The sequence below is a fragment of the Drosophila ananassae genome, chromosome 3R, assembly GCF_017639315.1.
Source record: "Drosophila ananassae strain 14024-0371.13 chromosome 3R, ASM1763931v2, whole genome shotgun sequence".
NCBI classification, from domain to species: Eukaryota; Metazoa; Arthropoda; class Insecta; order Diptera; family Drosophilidae; genus Drosophila; species Drosophila ananassae.
This window is the reverse complement of record NC_057930.1, coordinates 16,505,542-16,527,241: the sequence shown is the minus strand read 5'-3', so window position 1 is coordinate 16,527,241 and position 21,700 is coordinate 16,505,542. Positions and strand designations below refer to the sequence as shown.

At 43.8% G+C, this 21,700-nt stretch overlaps 3 protein-coding genes across 5 annotated transcripts in view; 2 read left to right on the top strand and 1 right to left on the bottom strand.

Moving 5' to 3' along the window:
• Positions 1–8,768: 8,768 nt before the first annotated feature.
• Positions 8,769–21,700, bottom strand: part of LOC6497062 (putative uncharacterized protein DDB_G0277255) — a 50,302-nt gene continuing 37,370 nt past the window's right edge. For both annotated transcript variants that reach the window (XM_044716559.1, XM_014906025.3), the window contains one exon: positions 8,769–10,207. In XM_044716559.1, the coding sequence (XP_044572494.1) occupies positions 9,755–10,207 (453 nt within the window). In that variant the 3' untranslated portion in view covers positions 8,769–9,754. The remainder of the gene's footprint in view (positions 10,208–21,700) is intronic.
• On the top strand, positions 11,177–12,219 carry LOC6498440 (accessory gland protein Acp32CD). 2 transcript variants are annotated; one of them, XM_032455028.2, is made up of 2 exons: positions 11,177–12,072; positions 12,121–12,219. In XM_032455028.2, exon 1 carries the CDS (start codon positions 11,202–11,204, stop codon positions 12,048–12,050), a length of 849 nt encoding a protein of 282 aa, XP_032310919.1. In that variant the 5' UTR covers positions 11,177–11,201; the 3' UTR covers positions 12,051–12,072; positions 12,121–12,219. The 2 variants fall into 2 exon arrangements, with proteins under 2 accessions (XP_032310919.1, XP_032310918.1); XM_032455027.2 differs by having other exon boundaries at positions 11,178–12,068.
• LOC6498441 lies at positions 12,931–14,715 on the top strand. Its single transcript, XM_001962791.2, has 2 exons — positions 12,931–14,197; positions 14,256–14,715. Exons 1-2 carry the CDS (start codon positions 12,936–12,938, stop codon positions 14,572–14,574), a joined length of 1,581 nt encoding a protein of 526 aa, XP_001962827.1. The 5' UTR covers positions 12,931–12,935; the 3' UTR covers positions 14,575–14,715.

The following is a 21,700-nucleotide window of genomic DNA, read 5'->3' as shown; positions in this document are numbered from 1 at the left end:
GCGGGGGCGGGCCACAATTTTGAATTTGAATATTTGAAAAAGCCCGGGTAGGCGCGGGCGGGATCTATTTTTGAATTTGAATTCAAATGTAACGGATCTAAATGTGGATCCTGTGTGGGACATATGTGGATCCTTTAGCCAAGACACCCCCCAGTGTGACGTCACATGTAGAGGTTCAATCCGTGACGTCACGGACTTTTGTGGCTGAAAATTTTTCAATTTTTGGCCGCTACCAGGCTCGGAGTACTAGGCGAACAGAAATGGCCAATAGGTCGATTTCGATTTTTGAAAATGTTTTTTGTGAATATCTCGGCCATTTCGCATCCAATCCTGGATTGGGATGGCTCAAAAAATGCGGAAAAAGAGTCTCCACCTGCATGGCTAAAAAGTATTGGTAATGGCCAAGTTAACACCGTGGGAAAAATGTTTTTGGCCAAACATTTTGTTTTTGATTAGTTCCTTAGCTTATATCTCGGGAAATCCATAACCGATTTTGGAAAAGAATGCCATATCAGAGTCAGGACTTTAAGGTCCTTCGAACTTCATCAAAAGTTCTTGCATCAAAGGACGTTTTATCCTTGAATTCGAACAAAATCGAATGTATTTAGTATTCACTATCGGGAAAATTTTTGTTCAAGGATATGAAGGATATTTTGGTGGATATCGAAGGACATTAAAAATCTGATCTCAATATGGTACCCCGCTTCCAGATCGGTTGGGAAATGGCCGAGATATACATAATCGAAAAAACAGTATCTTAGAAAAATATTTGTTTTGGGCCCATTTTAACTTCCCATCGGTGTTAACTTGGCTAAGACCAGATTGTGTTGGCCACTCGACGCGCCTTATTTTTGCGCTTTTTATGACATATCACGATCCTGGATTCGAAGCAAAATGGCCGAGATATTCACATAAGACTGTTTCAGAAAATAGAATCCACCTACTGGCCATTTCTGTTCGCCTAGTCCTCCGAGCCTGGTGGCGGCCCAAAATTGAAAAATTTTCAGCCACAAAAGTCAGTGACGTCACGGAATAGGCTGCGATCCGTGACGTCACCACTTGGTGGTATCTTGGCTGGAGTGGGCTGTGTCTTGGCTGAACCGGTTAACCGTTTAAAGTCACCGGTTGATATTTAAATTTCGCGGGGGCGGGCCACAATTTTGAATTTGAATATTTGAAAAAGCCCGGGTAGGCGCGGGCGGGATCTATTTTTGAATTTGAATTCAAATGTAACGGATCTAAATGTGGATCCTGTGTGGGACATATGTGGATCCTTTAGCCAAGACACCCCCCAGTGTGACGTCACATGTAGAGGTTCAATCCGTGACGTCACGGACTTTTGTGGCTGAAAATTTTTCAATTTTTGGCCGCTACCAGGCTCGGAGTACTAGGCGAACAGAAATGGCCAATAGGTCGATTTCGATTTTTGAAAATGTTTTTTGTGAATATCTCGGCCATTTCGCATCCAATCCTGGATTGGGATGGCTCAAAAAATGCGGAAAAAGAGTCTCCACCTGCATGGCTAAAAAGTATTGGTAATGGCCAAGTTAACACCGTGGGAAAAATGTTTTTGGCCAAACATTTTGTTTTTGATTAGTTCCTTAGCTTATATCTCGGGAAATCCATAACCGATTTTGGAAAAGAATGCCATATCAGAGTCAGGACTTTAAGGTCCTTCGAACTTCATCAAAAGTTCTTGCATCAAAGGACGTTTTATCCTTGAATTCGAACAAAATCGAATGTATTTAGTATTCACTATCGGGAAAATTTTTGTTCAAGGATATGAAGGATATTTTGGTGGATATCGAAGGACATTAAAAATCTGATCTCAATATGGTACCCCGCTTCCAGATCGGTTGGGAAATGGCCGAGATATACATAATCGAAAAAACAGTAACTTAGAAAAATATTTGTTTTGGGCCCATTGTAACTTCCCTTCGGTGTTAACTTGGCTAAGACCAGATTGTGTTGGCCACTCGACGCGCCTTATTTTTGCGCTTTTTATGACATATCACGATCCTGGATTCGAAGCAAAATGGCCGAGATATTCACATAAGACTGTTTCAGAAAATAGAATCCACCTACTGGCCATTTCTGTTCGCCTAGTCCTCCGAGCCTGGTGGCGGCCCAAAATTGAAAAATTTTCAGCCACAAAAGTCAGTGACGTCACGGAATAGGCTGCGATCCGTGACGTCACCACTTGGTGGTATCTTGGCTGGAGTGGGCTGTGTCTTGGCTGAACCGGTTAACCGTTTAAAGTCACCGGTTCATATTTAAATTTCGCGGGGGCGGGCCACAATTTTGAATTTGAATATTTGAAAAAGCCCGGGTAGGCGCGGGCAGGATCTATTTTTGAATTTGAATTCAAATGTAACGGATCTAAATGTGGATCCTGTGTGGGACATATGTGGATCCTTTAGCCAAGACACCCCCCAGTGTGACGTCACATGTAGAGGTTCAATCCGTGACGTCACGGACTTTTGTGGCTGAAAATTTTTCAATTTTTGGCCGCTACCAGGCTCGGAGTACTAGGCGAACAGAAATGGCCAATAGGTCGATTTCGATTTTTGAAAATGTTTTTTGTGAATATCTCGGCCATTTCGCATCCAATCCTGGATTGGGATGGCTCAAAAAATGCGGAAAAAGAGTCTCCACCTGCATGGCTAAAAAGTATTGGTAATGGCCAAGTTAACACCGTGGGAAAAATGTTTTTGGCCAAACATTTTGTTTTTGATTAGTTCCTTAGCTTATATCTCGGGAAATCCATAACCGATTTTGGAAAAGAATGCCATATCAGAGTCAGGACTTTAAGGTCCTTCGAACTTCATCAAAAGTTCTTGCATCAAAGGACGTTTTATCCTTGAATTCGAACAAAATCGAATGTATTTAGTATTCACTATCGGGAAAATTTTTGTTCAAGGATATGAAGGATATTTTGGTGGATATCGAAGGACATTAAAAATCTGATCTCAATATGGTACCCCGCTTCCAGATCGGTTGGGAAATGGCCGAGATATACATAATCGAAAAAACAGTAACTTAGAAAAATATTTGTTTTGGGCCCATTTTAACTTCCCATCGGTGTTAACTTGGCTAAGACCAGATTGTGTTGGCCACTCGACGCGCCTTATTTTTGCGCTTTTTATGACATATCACGATCCTGGATTGGAAGCAAAATGGCCGAGATATTCACATAAGACTGTTTCAGAAAATAGAATCCACCTACTGGCCATTTCTGTTCGCCTAGTCCTCCGAGCCTGGTGGCGGCCCAAAATTGAAAAATTTTCAGCCACAAAAGTCAGTGACGTCACGGAATAGGCTGCGATCCGTGACGTCACCACTTGGTGGTATCTTGGCTGGAGTGGGCTGTGTCTTGGCTGAACCGGTTAACCGTTTAAAGTCACCGGTTCATATTTAAATTTCGCGGGGGCGGGCCACAATTTTGAATTTGAATATTTGAAAAAGCCCGGGTAGGCGCGGGCAGGATCTATTTTTGAATTTGAATTCAAATGTAACGGATCTAAATGTGGATCCTGTGTGGGACATATGTGGATCCTTTAGCCAAGACACCCCCCAGTGTGACGTCACATGTAGAGGTTCAATCCGTGACGTCACGGACTTTTGTGGCTGAAAATTTTTCAATTTTTGGCCGCTACCAGGCTCGGAGTACTAGGCGAACAGAAATGGCCAATAGGTCGATTTCGATTTTTGAAAATGTTTTTTGTGAATATCTCGGCCATTTCGCATCCAATCCTGGATTGGGATGGCTCAAAAAATGCGGAAAAAGAGTCTCCACCTGCATGGCTAAAAAGTATTGGTAATGGCCAAGTTAACACCGTGGGAAAAATGTTTTTGGCCAAACATTTTGTTTTTGATTAGTTCCTTAGCTTATATCTCGGGAAATCCATAACCGATTTTGGAAAAGAATGCCATATCAGAGTCAGGACTTTAAGGTCCTTCGAACTTCATCAAAAGTTCTTGCATCAAAGGACGTTTTATCCTTGAATTCGAACAAAATCGAATGTATTTAGTATTCACTATCGGGAAAATTTTTGTTCAAGGATATGAAGGATATTTTGGTGGATATCGAAGGACATTAAAAATCTGATCTCAATATGGTACCCCGCTTCCAGATCGGTTGGGAAATGGCCGAGATATACATAATCGAAAAAACAGTAACTTAGAAAAATATTTGTTTTGGGCCCATTTTAACTTCCCATCGGTGTTAACTTGGCTAAGACCAGATTGTGTTGGCCACTCGACGCGCCTTATTTTTGCGCTTTTTATGACATATCACGATCCTGGATTCGAAGCAAAATGGCCGAGATATTCACATAAGACTGTTAGAATCCACCTACTGGCCATTTCTGTTCGCCTAGTCCTCCGAGCCTGGTGGCGGCCCAAAATTGAAAAATTTTCAGCCACAAAAGTCAGTGACGTCACGGAATAGGCTGCGATCCGTGACGTCACCACTTGGTGGTATCTTGGCTGGAGTGGGCTGTGTCTTGGCTGAACCGGTTAGCCGTTTAAAGTCACCGGTTGATATTTAAATTTCGCGGGGGCGGGCCACAATTTTGAATTTGAATATTTGAAAAAGCCCGGGTAGGCGCGGGCAGGATCTATTTTTGAATTTGAATTCAAATGTAACGGATCTAAATGTGGATCCTGTGTGGGACATATGTGGATCCTTTAGCCAAGACACCCCCCCAGTGTGACGTCACATGTAGAGGTTCAATCCGTGACGTCACGGACTTTTGTGGCTGAAAATTTTTCAATTTTTGGCCGCTACCAGGCTCGGAGTACTAGGCGAACAGAAATGGCCAATAGGTCGATTTCGGTTTTTGAAAATGTTTTTTGTGAATATCTCGGCCATTTCGCATCCAATCCTGGATTGGGATGGCTCAAAAAATGCGGAAAAAGAGTCTCCACCTGCATGGCTAAAAAGTATTGGTAATGGCCAAGTTAACACCGTGGGAAAAATGTTTTTGGCCAAACATTTTGTTTTTGATTAGTTCCTTAGCTTATATCTCGGGAAATCCATAACCGATTTTGGAAAAGAATGCCATATCAGAGTCAGGACTTTAAGGTCCTTCGAACTTCATCAAAAGTTCTTGCATCAAAGGACGTTTTATCCTTGAATTCGAACAAAATCGAATGTATTTGTATGTAGTATTCACTATCGGGAAAATTTTTGTTCAAGGATATGAAGGATATTTTGGTGGATATCGAAGGACATTAAAAATCTGATCTCAATATGGTACCCCGCTTCCAGATCGGTTGGGAAATGGCCGAGATATACATAATCGAAAAAACAGTAACTTAGAAAAATATTTGTTTTGGGCCCATTTTAACTTCCCATCGGTGTTAACTTGGCTAAGACCAGATTGTGTTGGCCACTCGACGCGCCTTATTTTTGCGCTTTTTATGACATATCACGATCCTGGATTGGAAGCAAAATGGCCGAGATATTCACATAAGACTGTTTCAGAAAATAGAATCCACCTACTGGCCATTTCTGTTCGCCTAGTCCTCCGAGCCTGGTGGCGGCCCAAAATTGAAAAATTTTCAGCCACAAAAGTCAGTGACGTCACGGAATAGGCTGCGATCCGTGACGTCACCACTTGGTGGTATCTTGGCTGGAGTGGGCTGTGTCTTGGCTGAACCGGTTAGCCGTTTAAAGTCACCGGTTGATATTTAAATTTCGCGGGGGCGGGCCACAATTTTGAATTTGAATATTTGAAAAAGCCCGGGTAGGCGCGGGCAGGATCTATTTTTGAATTTGAATTCAAATGTAACGGATCTAAATGTGGATCCTGTGTGGGACATATGTGGATCCTTTAGCCAAGACACCCCCCAGTGTGACGTCACATGTAGAGGTTCAATCCGTGACGTCACGGACTTTTGTGGCTGAAAATTTTTCAATTTTTGGCCGCTACCAGGCTCGGAGTACTAGGCGAACAGAAATGGCCAATAGGTCGATTTCGATTTTTGAAAATGTTTTTTGTGAATATCTCGGCCATTTCGCATCCAATCCTGGATTGGGATGGCTCAAAAAATGCGGAAAAAGAGTCTCCACCTGCATGGCTAAAAAGTATTGGTAATGGCCAAGTTAACACCGTGGGAAAAATGTTTTTGGCCAAACATTTTGTTTTTGATTAGTTCCTTAGCTTATATCTCGGGAAATCCATAACCGATTTTGGAAAAGAATGCCATATCAGAGTCAGGACTTTAAGGTCCTTCGAACTTCATCAAAAGTTCTTGCATCAAAGGACGTTTTATCCTTGAATTCGAACAAAATCGAATGTATTTAGTATTCACTATCGGGAAAATTTTTGTTCAAGGATATGAAGGATATTTTGGTGGATATCGAAGGACATTAAAAATCTGATCTCAATATGGTACCCCGCTTCCAGATCGGTTGGGAAATGGCCGAGATATACATAATCGAAAAAACAGTAACTTAGAAAAATATTTGTTTTGGGCCCATTTTAACTTCCCATCGGTGTTAACTTGGCTAAGACCAGATTGTGTTGGCCACTCGACGCGCCTTATTTTTGCGCTTTTTATGACATATCACGATCCTGGATTGGAAGCAAAATGGCCGAGATATTCACATAAGACTGTTTCAGAAAATAGAATCCACCTACTGGCCATTTCTGTTCGCCTAGTCCTCCGAGCCTGGTGGCGGCCCAAAATTGAAAAATTTTCAGCCACAAAAGTCAGTGACGTCACGGAATAGGCTGCGATCCGTGACGTCACCACTTGGTGGTATCTTGGCTGGAGTGGGCTGTGTCTTGGCTGAACCGGTTAGCCGTTTAAAGTCACCGGTTGATATTTAAATTTCGCGGGGGCGGGCCACAATTTTGAATTTGAATATTTGAAAAAGCCCGGGTAGGCGCGGGCGGGATCTATTTTTGAATTTGAATTCAAATGTAACGGATCTAAATGTGGATCCTGTGTGGGACATATGTGGATCCTTTAGCCAAGACACCCCCCAGTGTGACGTCACATGTAGAGGTTCAATCCGTGACGTCACGGACTTTTGTGGCTGAAAATTTTTCAATTTTTGGCCGCTACCAGGCTCGGAGTACTAGGCGAACAGAAATGGCCAATAGGTCGATTTCGATTTTTGAAAATGTTTTTTGTGAATATCTCGGCCATTTCGCATCCAATCCTGGATTGGGATGGCTCAAAAAATGCGGAAAAAGAGTCTCCACCTGCATGGCTAAAAAGTATTGGTAATGGCCAAGTTAACACCGTGGGAAAAATGTTTTTGGCCAAACATTTTGTTTTTGATTAGTTCCTTAGCTTATATCTCGGGAAATCCATAACCGATTTTGGAAAAGAATGCCATATCAGAGTCAGGACTTTAAGGTCCTTCGAACTGCATCAAAAGTGCTTGCATCAAGGGACGTTTTATCCTTGAATTCGAACAAAATCGAATGTATTTAGTATTCACTATTGGGAAAATTTTTGTTCAAGGATATGAAGGATATTTTGGTGGATATCGAAGGACATTAATCTCAACATCTGATCTCAATATGGTACCCCGCTTCCAGATCGGTTGGGAAATGGCCGAGATATACATAATCAAAAAAACAGGAACCTAGAAAAATATTTGTTTTGGGCCAATTTAAACTTCCCCTCGGTGTTAACTTGGCTAAGAGCAGATTGTGTTGGCCACCTTATTTATTATTTTTTTTGACACAAAAATTTTCAGCCACAAAAGTCTGTTACGTCACGGATTGAACCAAGATATATGAAGGGGACCCCCCAGGAAATTTACAAGAATCTAAAAAATATTCTGTTTTTAGATGTTTATGCAAAATAATGGAGAATCGATCCATTTGTTTAAGGTACTCCGCTTAAGAATCGGATGGAAATTGGCCGAGATATAGCCTTCGACGGAGGCCATATTGCCCTTCCATGCTCCTTTTACGATTTTGGAAGGGGACCCCCAGGAAATTTAACAAAATATCTAAAAAAAATGTTGTTCCTAGATTTTGATGCAAAATAATGGAGAATCGATCCACCATTCGTTTAAGGTACTCCGCTTAAGAATCGGATAGAAATTGAAAAAGATATAGCCATCGTTAGGGGCCATAGTGTCCCCAAGGGGACACCCCACAAAATTTTACAAAAAATGATAAAAATATTTTGTTTATGTACTTTAATTTAGAATGATGGAATCCTCTTATTGGAAGGGGTGTTCAAATGGTTTGAAGACAGCAAATTATGTCTTTAATGGAGTAAAAATACCTTGTAGGCACTTTGATTAACAGGGAAAATTTATAACAAGTGGAGCCGATTCTGTAAATAACAAAAGCAATTATATTTCTGCAGAAAAACTGAAAATTCAAAAATGGAGCTATGGGCCTCGCCGTTTGGGTTAGGGATACTTGAACCGAACGGGTGCAGTGAGTTATGACAGAGTAATGAGAGCCAAGAGGCGCCTTCGCCGATGGCCCACAATATCTGTTTGCGTGTCTCAAGTGCATTGCTGCACAATTTACGCGGCCGATTTTAATAAATTCAATGACTCCAATTTGTAATTAGACGCTGGAGGTGCGCTGCGTGCTTTTAATTGTTTTGCAGCCATCCTTGGTTGCCTTTTGGCGCAACGGTTCCGCTCGACCCGCGGCGCATCGAGCACTCCGGAGGTCAGCCGCGTGCCCATAACGCCCCAGAATGAGATCGGCTTGGCTTGCAATCTGCCACTTCGGCAACCTGAAAAACTGAAATGCGGTGGCAGAGACTGGTTTTTAGTGTTTTGTTTTGTATGGTAACTGGTATAATTTATTTGCTTCAGCTTGTGAAAAATAGCTATAGTTCGTTAAATGTAAATAATAAATCAAATTTATTTGCATTCCGATTCTGTAGGAATATGCTTCTTTCTTTAAGTTCATTGCATACGGCCTAGGTATGTATTACAAAAAATTGTTTCATTCTATTTGACTTAAAAATATTTAAATAAACAATATATACATTGAAATTATAAAATACCTTTGCTTTTATCTTGTTTCTGTTTCTGTGTTTTTTTTTTTTCCATTTTGTTTTTGTGTTTAAAGTCTTGGAGCTCTTAAAAAAGGACTTACTAATAGTTATAAAAGTTGAATTTGGAATTCCTCTGTGCATGGCCGCAGAAAAAGTATACATTAATAACTCAAGTTTGCAAAATGTTAAAAACATCGATTCACTCGTTGCTTTTAGTTAACATTAAAAAAATAAATAGCCTTTTACTTTTGATTTGCTAAACAATATAAATGAATTTTTAAGTTCGCTTCACATTTATCGGAATTCTATAAAATATATAATTACTGACTAGCAGTTAAAACGAAAAAAAGTCATAGAAATAAATAAAATCAATGCAAGTTCGCTTTGCACTTAAGTACGTAACGTAATCGAAAACGCTCACTAAATTGACTAATTAATTGATTAAAGTTATACAAATATGATTTGTATTTAGCATGTGCATTCGTGTGTCTGTATCTGTGCAGTGGAAGACTTTGCGATTATTGTTGTTTTGTCTCTTAAAGTTTATAAGTTTAGCTAGCCATTAACGTATATTATTTATTATTTAATTTACACAATGTGTTCTCTGTCTTCAATCTTCTGTGTTTTTTTTTCCAATTATTTTTTATATATTTTTGTTTGTGTGTTTTTGTTTTTTTTTTTTTTGAAAGCTCATTTGGTACAACAATTTTGCAGTTGAAATGCAATTAGTTAGCATTAATATTTATGAAATCAAACATAACTAGCTGGTGTCGTTACACGGCAACTCCGGCAGCGCAATGATGCCACCACTGGGCGAGTTGGACGATGCTCGCTGAGCAGCAATATCACTGCTCTGATTGCTGTTTCTGCTGCTGCTCCCATTGCTGCCGCCATTGAAGATCTCCGACTTTATGCTACAGCTAGTTATGGCTGTCGTGGCTCCTGTTGATGCCGATGCTGATGCTACGCCTGCTTCTGCTCCTCCAGATGCCGCAGTTCCCGCCGCTGCTGGTGCCGCCCCACCCGTTTGCAATGCCAGTATTTGCTGCGCCTGCGCAACGCATGCAACACACGGACACGGCCCGCCCAATTTCTTCGCCAATATGGAGCGCAGCTTGAGAGCCGGCCCAAGCTTCATGCCCAACGAGTTAACCAAATGATCCTCGGTCAAGAGCGGCAGTCCGGTGCCATCGATGGACTGATCACGAAACGACTGCAACGAGAAGAGAGCCAAGAAAGAGAGAATTAGTGGATGCGAGTTCAGATTTATGTGGCACCTTTGGAGGCTGGTGGCACAGTGGCTTATAGGCATTACAATTTTATGACTAAATTAGATTTTATTAATAATTATTAAGGAATAACTTGTATCCTTTTTACTTATATCTAAGGAGGGTGTAGGGGGTTAGTCTGTTAGGGATATCTTTGGGGTGTACTCTATTAACAACATCCTAAATCCTATTTAAATCCATACAGCATAGCTGGGTAGAAATTAGTTATTGCCACCAACTTTTTTAGTCCACTTTTGTACCATCTCGAGCCACAAGGAAGATTCATGGCCAGAACATCCTGCCTTCTTGTTCAGTTTACCCTGTTCTCGGCTCCTTGTGATTAATGCGCGGCTCTTAAAAATTGTTAATGAAAAACGATTTTGGCCAAAGCTGCCCCTGACTTGGCTGCCGGTCGGCCTCTGCAGTAGCATTTTCATATTTGCGACGCACGATCGATCGAAAGTGGGCAGCCGAGAGTGGGCTCTACGCCTCCTTAGCCCGACGCTTCATGCTTCTTATTTCCTTCCTCCACGCCGATCAGCCACGCCCTCCCGCTGCTGCTTCTGCAACCAGCTCCAACTCCAACTCCAGCTCCAACTCCAACTCCCCTTTGGGCAAAGCGAAGCTCGCGCCACATGAGATTTCTATTATAGATTGGCCCTGATTGAATTCCACGTAGCTCTCTTCCACGGGGAGCAACCTGTTTCCGCGACAGCTGCTGATGCTGCTGCAGTTGCTGCCACTGCCGCAGCAGTCTTGCAACTGGAGGTAAGTTTAAAAAATGCCACCGTTTTTCCCTCCACTTGGACACGCCTTTATCGGGATGCATTTTTTTAGTATATTAGTTGTGGACGGGAATCGATTCGATGCCCGGTTGTCGGGTCATATCTCTATATATAAGGGACGGGTCACCCAGCCGGGCAGCTCAGCGTTGCAGCTATGTGGCGGATGCGGATGCGAATGCGGCTACTCACTGGCTACCTGGTCCTGCTGGCCCTCGGCCACCTGCCGCAGGAGCGCTACGGCGTTGTGGCCCAAAAGTACTACATGAACTTCGCCTTCAACAACAACAATCCGGACGCGAACGGCGGATCGAACGAAAAGGACAGCACTAATCGGCCCGGCGTTGGCGGTGGAGGCGGCGGCGGCGGAGATGGTGGGGGAGATGGCGGTGGCGTCACGGGGCACGATGGTGGAACGACCGACGGTGGCGACAATAACGGTGGGAACAATGGCAACGGGGAGGGTAACAACAATAACAATGGTGGCGGAGGAGATGGAGGAGCCGGAGGTGATGGAGGCGGTGGTGACAATGGTGGCGGCACCGACGAGCCAGGACGTGGACCCGGTGCGGTGGCTAAACATAACCCTGGCGGACATGACGACGACAACGACGACAGCGACAGCAAGGACGCCAATGATCGGCGCAAAAAGTTGCGGGAAGCTGAGGAGAATGCCGCAAAAGGCCGGCGCACTGATCACAGCCACCACAGCAGCTACGAGATCAGCATCGACGACAGCTTCGGCGGGCGGTACGTCCGCTCCATCTACGAGAGCAGCGAGAGTCACGGCCACTCCGGCAGCCGGGCAGACTCGAATCGGCAGGACAGTGCCGGTGGACGCGAGAGCAGTGAGGAGCATGATAAGGACAAGGACAAGGACCATGACAAGGGTTCTGGAGCGGCAGGCACTGAAGCCCCCACCGGTGTCCCCAATGGCAACGTGCCAGATGCATCGGCTGGAGATGTAGCTGCCCGGGCCAAGGACGATGATTACGAGGAAATGTAACACCAGAACACCCACCGAGTAAGTGCATCCTCCATCCTAGAATTACTAATGACATGCTATTTTCCCGCAGTTTGACCTGACCGAGGGACGACATTTGGTAGAAGCAGCCTGCAGAGCCAACCTCAAATTGAATTTTTGAATAAAATGCCAATAAAATTTTTAATAAAAATTTAAGGGGTTTTATTCTGAAGGGGAAGTAATTTAAGAATTAAGACAACAGCATTAAAAAGGAGATACATTTTTGTATCTAAAGTTACTCTTGAAATCATTTTAAACCAGGTAGGAATTTGGTTTAAAATATAAATTTTTAAGGTGGTTTAGCTCATTTGATATCATATTTTTATAAATGCGATTCTTTACTTAATTAACGAACTTCTTTTGCTAAAAAAAACTAGCAAAGTTCTTATTTTAAAAAGTAAAAGTTTGAAAGGCAAACCAATTTTGTTTTTATTATTAATTTGATTTTCAATACTATAGTATCTTTATTTTTTTACGAAAACAACTTAAGGCAACAGAGGCTACCTGTATAACAAATACTTATAATAAAAATAATATCTAATAAATAAAAAAAACCATATAATAATGAAACATTTTTCCAACTATTCTCACTTTAAAAAGTACAAGGCCACAACAAGCAAGAAACTACCCATTCGCCTTAACAATAACATGTTCTTTTATTGCAAAAAAAGAAAGTATGGTGGAAAAATAAAATAAAAATGGAAAATCAATTACCAAGCAAGCACCACTTGGTAAGCAATTGGAAATCCATATCTATCACTGTCTAATTGCATTGGCAACGACCCATTGAAGCGAAGGTATATGGGGAACCCACCAATCATCCAGGGACTCCTGCTTTGGGTGTGACAAAGGTGGCTTCCATGCACCATGCTGATTCCCTGGCTGTGGACAACTCTTCCGTGGATTGTTCTCGGCCAGACCTACTATTTGAGCTTTGTTTTCAACAACTTTCGGTACTCGGACAGACCAGCGGAAATATATGCACCTGCTCTTGGGATGCCCAACGAAAAGAATAACAAAAACCAGGGAATAAAAAACAAGGAGCAGGACACCCTGGAGCTGGATTCGGCGGAGCGTTCAGGTGAGAGGAAAAAAAAGCCTGTACCGGATAAGGAAGCAGGGAAGCACACCTTGGAGTTGGTTTCGATGGAGCGTTCAGCTGAGAGGAAAGTCAGTAAGGCTGTACCGGATAAGGAAGCAGAGGAGGATGATACTCTTGAACTTGGTTCGGTGGAAAAGTCAGAAAACTATGGCGACGATGAGTCTCTTTGGATAGTGGTTACGACAACGAGGCGGCCAGCCAGGAAGAAACCTACCAAAAAGAAACATTCCAAGAAGAAAAGCACTTCAAGGAGGCCGACGACTCTCCCGTCGGAAAAGGAAACTCCAGAGTCTCCCGAGGAGATTACCATGGAGCCCACTAAGGCAACTGCGACGGTTGGGAGACCAACTGAGATTCCCAAGGAATCTGGAGGCGAAGAACTCGATGGATTAGAAAATGCCACCAAGGAAACTGAAAACTCCAAACCCAATCCACAAGCTGAGAATCCCGGAGAATCTACTGTTAGTCCTGGTGAATGGAATCTTCTTAAAGGCATCCGGGCCCATCCTCCCGACTTCTTCAACTATCCCCAAGCCGTATGCCACGAGGACATGGACTTGCACGAGGTGTTTGGCATTAGTTTGGATCGAGACCGAGGGCTGCCCAGCAAGGTCCTTTGCACGTTCAACAACAGCTGGGGCGGTCCCTGGCTCCTGACCACCCGCATCGAGCTGCCGGTTCGCCTCCATCTGCGCCAGTGGTTCTTCGGCTACTTAACGGAGGACTACAAGGACTTGAATGCCAACTTTCTTGCCCTGGCCCACATCATGAACTCGATGCGCACAGCCATGCTGATCATTGGCCAGGATAACAGCAACAGACTGGTCTACAATCTCTACGACGATGTGGTCATCTCGAGTCTCAACGATCTGTTCCTACTGCGCAAGGCAGAGCTGGTGGAGGCCAATACCACCGATCTGCTATTCGTTTCCGTGGGCAAGGTCTTCAACCTCTTTTCCGGCCGAAATCGGACGTGTCCTTTGCAAGTTCTGGGCGGCTGGTGGGCATCGGATCCCCACGCTGACTGGTAGGGATGGTGGTGCTTTGGAAGCAGGATCATTTTTATTTATTATTTACTCTTTCAGCATTTTTCCGGTCAACCGAAGCATTACACTGCCCGGCTACGTGGCCTTCTTCATCAAGCCCAGCCTGTTTCCGGTCAACCACACGGCTCTGTACCACAAGGTCATCTCCACACGACGTCCCTGGTTGACCACCAAAAACGCGGTCCTCTGGGAGAAGTCAAAGAAGGACAAGTTCACCTACCAGAGGTTAAGAAACATCGACTACGAAAGGAGCAGGATAGAAGTGGGTTTCAATCTACTCCACCGCGCTAACCAGATGCTGGGCATCGAAGAGGACAGGAAAATCGAGGCCCTGAGACAAAAGAAGCGGGGATTGTAGTAGAACTAGGATACTTAGGGACATAAGGGGTTACTTATGAATAGGATGAGAGCTGGGTGGCTTTCAATTACTCAAAAAGATAGAACTTACCTAAGAAATCACTCAATAGTTTAGGGATTATAATAAAATACAAACAATGAATGCCTTTTTTTAATAATTGAAGCTGGTTTTTTGGTTGAAATTCATGTAGTTTCTATCGATTGGTCAATCTAGGTGACTCTCAAAGGGAAATAAGCAAAAAGTAAGCCAACTAGAAAGATGAAAACCAAGCAAGAAAAAACTAAATTCTAACCGGAAATTTGTGGCTTTTATTCCAATGGATCCCAGTCATAATTTTGCTCCAAGGTAGAAAAAAAAGTCATAACCGAGAGAGATTTGAGGGCCAACAACTCTGATTTGGGTGGCTCTGTGGTTACGGTTATGGTCAAGCCAAGTGCATTCGGAATTCTAAGCCAATAATTGACAGAGTCAACAATAGCAAAAACAATAGGAGAGCAAGAAAGCCGGGCCAGAACAATACGGGCCGAAGCAGATTTGAATTGTGGCTCGGCTCTTGACTTTGAACTCCTTTTGGGAAAATAAAGTAACAAAATGTGAACTCCTTGGCCATCTGCTAACCATACACGCAGGGTAATTGGAGTGTCCAGTCAGTAAATGGCAATTTAGGCCAAAAAATAGAGAAAAATATGGAAATATTCCAATCATAGAAAGCACCCAACGAGGGATTTGGTTGAAATATTTTCACCCATAAACCAGATCCAAAGTTTGATGACTTTGGCAGTTCATATCTATTTGTCAATCACAATAAATACACGATTCTTGATTGAAAATTAGCATATGTCCGAGAGTCCAAAAGCCACAAAATAGAACATAAGTTTGGTTAGAACATAAGTTTACTCCTCCTCCTCCAGCTAATCTGGAGATAATCTTTGAACTCCACCCAAAAGCCATACTCTTTTTTCAAATATAATTAAACTTTATAGTTCGAGTTTGAACAGAGCTATTTGTCTTGGGGCGAGAGTGACCTGACCATGGTCGGAAGATGGTCAAATATCAATGAATGCTGGATATATGGAGAATAATTTGCATACTCAGCCTCGGAATGATTCGTCAAAAGTTGGCCCAAAGTCAAAGCCAAAGAACTCGTAAATATTTGTTCGGTTCGAGACTCCCAGCTGGGCCAGTTCGCCTTTTCTTCCTATTTAATAGAGCTATAAAGTTTAGACCCAATAAAGTTAGTTTGTTGCGCAATATTTACATAGAATTCAAGTGGGTTTCAATCATAAAACAAACCCATAAAATTGATTCTTGTTTTGCTTAAAATATTCGGCTAAAAAAGAGACATCAGACTGGAAGTTAGAGATACCACTATCGGTTAGTTTTGAGTTTTGTTTATAGAGTTATTAGAGTTTAAAATATTTTAAAACTTAAGGTAATAAAAAGGTAATTATATAACAGAGATAATACATAGACTAGAAGATAAAACTATGGATTTGACTCTGTTTTAGATTTACAAATATTTCAAAACTATAGATAATAAAAACATAGTTATATAATAGGTCTACCTCCAAATCCCTTCTAAATATCTGACTTTATCCACATTCCCCTCACGCACCCATCTCTGGTATGCATACCAATGACCGAAAATTAAAAGGCCGAACATGTGGGGATAATCCAAGGCCCTGGAATGTTTTTGCAAAATAAATTAATAGCAGGGTCTGGAGGGCGTATGGAGCGTCAAATTTAAAACGTGCCAGGTCCTCATCCGTTTGAAATCTTACAGCCAGAACCCATCTCCGTCCGCATCTGCGTCCAAATCAGAAACATTTTTTTCTTTTTTTGCCCAAAAGACACATCACACGCTAATAAGCAGCTACGAAAGTGCTTCTGGCTGCTTCTGGTCACCCCAATGGGTATTCTTTACCTCCTGATAGCCCCTCTACGCCCTGGAAATACATTTTAATTTCGAAAATCCCGGCTGGGTGAGGAGGGACAGCGAAAACAAAATGAATTCTACTGGCCGCGAAAAGAGGTCTCTTTCCAGGGTTCCGGGGTTCGGTTCGTCTCAATTGTATTTCTGGGCTCAATTTAGTTGTACGGATTTTGACCTGCTTAACCCTACAGCCAGCCAGCCAGCCAGCCAGTCAGCCAAACAACCGGCCAGAAAATGGTGGGCTCTGTTGAGAGAAAGGGGCCAGGGGCCAGGCAGGGGAAGACAAGAAGCGAAGACAACAATTTGAATTCTAAATTGAACAGCTTTTTGTGCTACCTATGCCCGGGAGCTCGCCCAACCGCCAGAGTTGAGTGGAGCGCTGATCGCAGAACGTGGGCCGACCTGCTGCCGACTTGCAGAGGTTGGAGCTTGTGTTTCTTTTTTGGATTTTTAGCCAAAGTCGATGCTGAAGTCGAAGTCGAAGTCAAAGCCAAAGCAACAGCAGCAGCCACAGTAGGGGCTGAGCCACCGTCAATTGCGCCCAACTACCTACTCATTGTAATTCTTCATGTCTGGCCACGTTCCAGCCGGGCCAAAACCCGAACCCCAGCCCGAACCCAGAGAGCTGGCCCAAGACTAAGACGGCGACCTGATTGCCGGCAGTGGCAAGTACCAAGTTCCAGTTGCCCATCAGCAACCTTTGGCTTGTATCGGTGTCTGCCCACCAAAAAAAAAAAATACAAAAAGACAGCCTACAGAGTCAGAAGTCAGAAAAAGAGTGTTATGAACTGGTTACTATCCAGTGAGATATCTTTAAAATTAATATAAGAAGTTAATAAAATAATAAGTAAATAGGTATATCTATAATATAAATATTAAAAGACTAAGATCCAATAAGGAATAGTTGGAGAATAAAGAATCCCCATCCCTAAGTTTCAATGAAGTTTTTCACCAACCTCCATAATTTAATTCAATATTTTATTAAATACCATTTAAAGGATATCAAATCTTCTATACTTGTTTCTCTGCCTTTGACTTTTGGTTCACAGTACCGAGTATTTAATGATATTTTTCTCTTCTGGTTCAGCCCAGCAAGCCAACAATTACGCTTAATGCCAAACATCCTCCGCTGCGCGCCGTCCACCTGTCCCAACCTGTCCAAGTGTCCGGATGGAGCTTCAAGCAGCGTATCCGAGTGCGGTAGCTGTGGTTTGATCTTGTTACGCATTCAGAGCTCCCTCCGACTTGGTGGCCTTTGGACTGGGGTGCTGGAATCTATCCGCAATCTTGTGTAGGATTTGATTGGCATGTAGAGCACCGAGACTGTCTCTGCAGCTGGTCGAGAGTTGGTTGCTTCCTCGAAGAGACGGATAGCTGAGCGATGGTGTTTTTAAATTGCTGGCCAAGGCTCTGTTTGATTGATTCGTTTACCCAATCCCCCTTAATCCCCAGGTATTCTATCCATCAATAAACTGTTTCGAAAACTACTGATTTATAATAATTTTTCAAAAATTATTCAACAATAGCCATAGGGTTGGAAGCCTAGCGCTCTGACTTGAACAAATGTTGGGAATAAGTTTTATTTTTATTCAAAGCTACAGAGCTCCTGGCTTAAATATAAACTATAGATACAGTGGCATATAGTGGCTTAATGTTTAGTAAAAATATTATAAAATATATTAGTCTTGTAAATGTATCTAGTTATGATAATATATATCTGGCATTATGCCTTTTTGCCCCACTGTATCCCATTGAGGCCAGTGCAGATACTATATCTTAAGGTCAAAATATTAGCAAATTTTATGTGACCCGCTCACCGCTGCCAGCCTTTGGGGCACAACAACACAGAGAGCTCCAACCAATCCAATCCAATCCGATCCGAACCTCGGGGGTCGGCAGGAGGAATCTGCAGCAGCAGCAGCAGCAGAAGCCGTAGAGGGAGCCGGGCTGTTAATTTCGTTGCAGGGAGAGGGAGAGATCGGCGGTAGGCACATAATCAGTTTATTTTGTTGCTTCGGAGTGGGGGACTGGGGGGGAGAGGGCGGACCAGGTGAAGGACGCAGGCAGCAAGGGGCAGCAGGAGCCGATGCTCAGGAAAATCAAAAAGAAAAAGAAGTAGTGCCTCGGGTTACACGCCAAAGATACAATTTTAGATTATATGGCCAACTGCGCGCATGCGCATAATAATAATGCATGCAACAAGACGAAGTCGAAGACGACGGCTATGGCGATGGCGATGGCGACGAGTAGCCAATTGCATCGGAGCCTCCGAACTCGGAGACCCAAGACTGCACAGACCGAAGACTGTAAGACTGCAAGACCCAAAAGCCGGGTCGGTCGGTCTTCTGGCTTCCTGTAGGGGCACAAAAAAGGCGTGCAAGTGGGTATAATCATCATCAGCTTTGATAACACACCACAAGCGACGTTGGCTGCAACGACCTGCCGGGGTTCGGAGAAGATTCCCCGACCCCAAGACCCAAGACCCCATACCCGAGACCCTTATACTCCAGACCTGCAGACCCGGCATGATCTCCTGCTTGCCATTTGACTTTCGGGCTGACTTCTCTTACTTTTTTGTGGCACTCTGGCCTGTGTGTGTGTGAGTGCTTCCAGTCATGCGCCGACTTCAGCTGCAAAGTCCGAGTCTTGACTTTGGTTCCGAGGTCTCTGGGGTCTCAATGGGGGCTGCTGCCTGACTTGGTTGCTGCCGCTGCTGACTGTCAGTTAAATGGCGGCTTTGTTGCCGTGGCCACCTTCTAACCTGCGCCCGCTGCACATTTCATCTAACCTCTGCTCCACTCTGGTATGCACAGTGGAGTACACTCAATGGAACTACTATCTATAGTGGTTTTGGGGAGAAAATCAAGGACTGTGACCCACTGTCCCTGCAGAAATTAGAAGCAGGAGCCTTGCAGGTCCCCGGCGATTGCGATCATTTGCTTTCGTGCTGTGATTCCTGCCCCGAAACCTCCGAAGGACAGAACTTTTCCTTCAATGTAGGTGATTGTTGGGGATCCTGCCCGCTCTGCCATGGCCGGCCTGACTCTTTTTTTTCAATGTAGGTGATTGTTGGGGATCCTGCCCGCTCTGCCATGGCCGGCCTGACTCTTTTTTTTCGCGTCTAAACTCTAAACCGATGGCAGGCTGACCTGCTACGAGGCCCGGCAGCAACATCATCAAACAGACGACATCATTATCGTGCAACATTATCGAAAAAAAAGACTACAAATCGCCAAACGCGAGGCAAGAAATGGCTTGTCGTTGGTCAATTTTTCTTCTTTTTAGGCAATAGTGGAAGCCCCCTCTTCGGAAAGGAGGAGTCGTCTCTGAAATCCATGCAACGCGGTGCCCGAAAATATATATTGAAATATGGTGGTAAACGGGCAATTTAAATGTTGCCCCTGCCGTTGCACGGAATGTGGTTTTAAGTAATTCATGGATTAATGGTAGCATATTGGTCTTGTGGCAAGAAAGGAGAGAGAGGAATAGTAGGGCCCACTGCCGCCAGTGGCAGGGGCAGAGTCGAGGCAGTGGCAGTGGCCGAGACTGAGACTGAGGCTGTCTCTTGAGTGAATGGTCGTGTCTGGGGCCGATGCCGAGGCTGGAACTGCTGTCTGTCGTGGAAAGAGTAGGAGTTGCATGTTTAGCACGTGCCTCCAGTTCCTCGTTGTTGCACAGTCGTTGTTGCCGCTGTTGTTGCTGCTGTTACTGTTGCTGTTGCTGCTGTTGATAATGCGTTGACCGCCAACGCCGCAAACTAGATTGTTACGTTTATAATCATTAGGCGAGTCGGGTATTTCCTTTCCTTGTGCCTCAAATAAAGCTCCGCCATTGGTTCTCTGGGCTATGAAAGTTGCCAGTTGTTTCTGCCACAAAAAGCACCGTTAATGTACTAGGGGATATGGGTGCTCTTAAGCAACCAATCTATTATAATATCAGAATTGAAGTACCACTGAAATCTCACCGATTTCTTTCACATTCGTTACTCGGCTTAGTCGAAAATTAATTTGTATTTTTCGGCAGAGTCATAGCCAGTACTTCCTGTTGCAAGAAAGAAAAACCCAACTCAGAGGCCACATAACACTCCACGCTGAACAACAACACACTCGTCGACCAACAAATTGCATTTTAATGCAACTTTCCAAATCAATTTCCGAAAACCAAACAGCCAGAGACGCTGGTGGAGGCACATTTCCCTTTTTTTTTTTAGAAAATCAAGGGAGGGATGTGGAACGGCAGGGGACTTGGCCGGGTCGGAGTTAGCCACAAGAGTGCCTGGCCAAAAGGCCAATATAAAAATAAATAAAACCCAAGTCAGCCATGTGACAGTTATGGATGAGACTGCAGCCGCACTCTCCGCGGCTGCAACTGGCGGATATCCACTTGGAGTCGCTATGAAGGAGTCCCGGAGACCAAAGTCTAAGTAACGAGTTGGCAAAGCGATAAAAAATCTAACTTTAATACGAATTAAGATAAACAAATAACGAGGAGTGGAGCTGGAGGTGGAGGGATCTAATCGAATGTTTGTAGATGGCAATGGAGACCTCCGGGCCCAAGCTCAAGTGACAAGTGCCGGCCTAGCCGGGGCTTTTGACATTTTGCTGAATATGAGACTGCATTGGGACTCAGATTCGGATTGGGTTTGGGATTGGGTGGATGATGATGATCATGATGATGACTACGTGAATTTTCAGTCAGTTCAGTCAGTTGTTTATGTTTACTCGAACGATGAACGAAACGAAACGAAACCTTATGCCTAATAATAGGGTCGACTTTGAAATGCATACGAGGCTAGCTGGCAAGCTGGCTGGCTGGCAACTGGAGGGGACTGTTGGTAGTGGAAGTACTGGAACTGGAACCAGGGGGATTTAGTTTGCTTCGGTTTGTTTCTCGGGGGCGTTAGCCATGGTGCCATGGTGCCATGGTGCAAAATGTAGAGCTACGAAGTTGATCTCCATGTTGCCGATGCTTGACATTTATGTGAACCCAAGGCACTGCCGCTGTGGCTGCCGCCAACGGAAAACCAGAAAACCCAACTAGATCCAGAGACAGAGCCAACCATCGTGGGCTAGCCGAGTCATGAATCTTATGACGCCTACGTGTACTTTTGGCATTTGGCATGTCAAATACAATAAGTACTAGGGGAGTCGCGCTGCGGCTCAGAGATCAGAGCAGTCAGTACTTTGGTTCCAA

Coding starts and splice junctions, on each gene's coding strand:
- LOC6498440 (XM_032455028.2), top strand. CDS start 11,202: ATGTGGCGGATGCGGATGCGAATGCGGCTACTCACTGGCTACCTGGTC.
- LOC6498441 (XM_001962791.2), top strand. CDS start 12,936: ATGCTGATTCCCTGGCTGTGGACAACTCTTCCGTGGATTGTTCTCGGC. Junction 14,198..14,255: donor TCGGATCCCCACGCTGACTG/GTAGGGATGGTG, acceptor TTACTCTTTCAG/CATTTTTCCGGTCAACCGAA.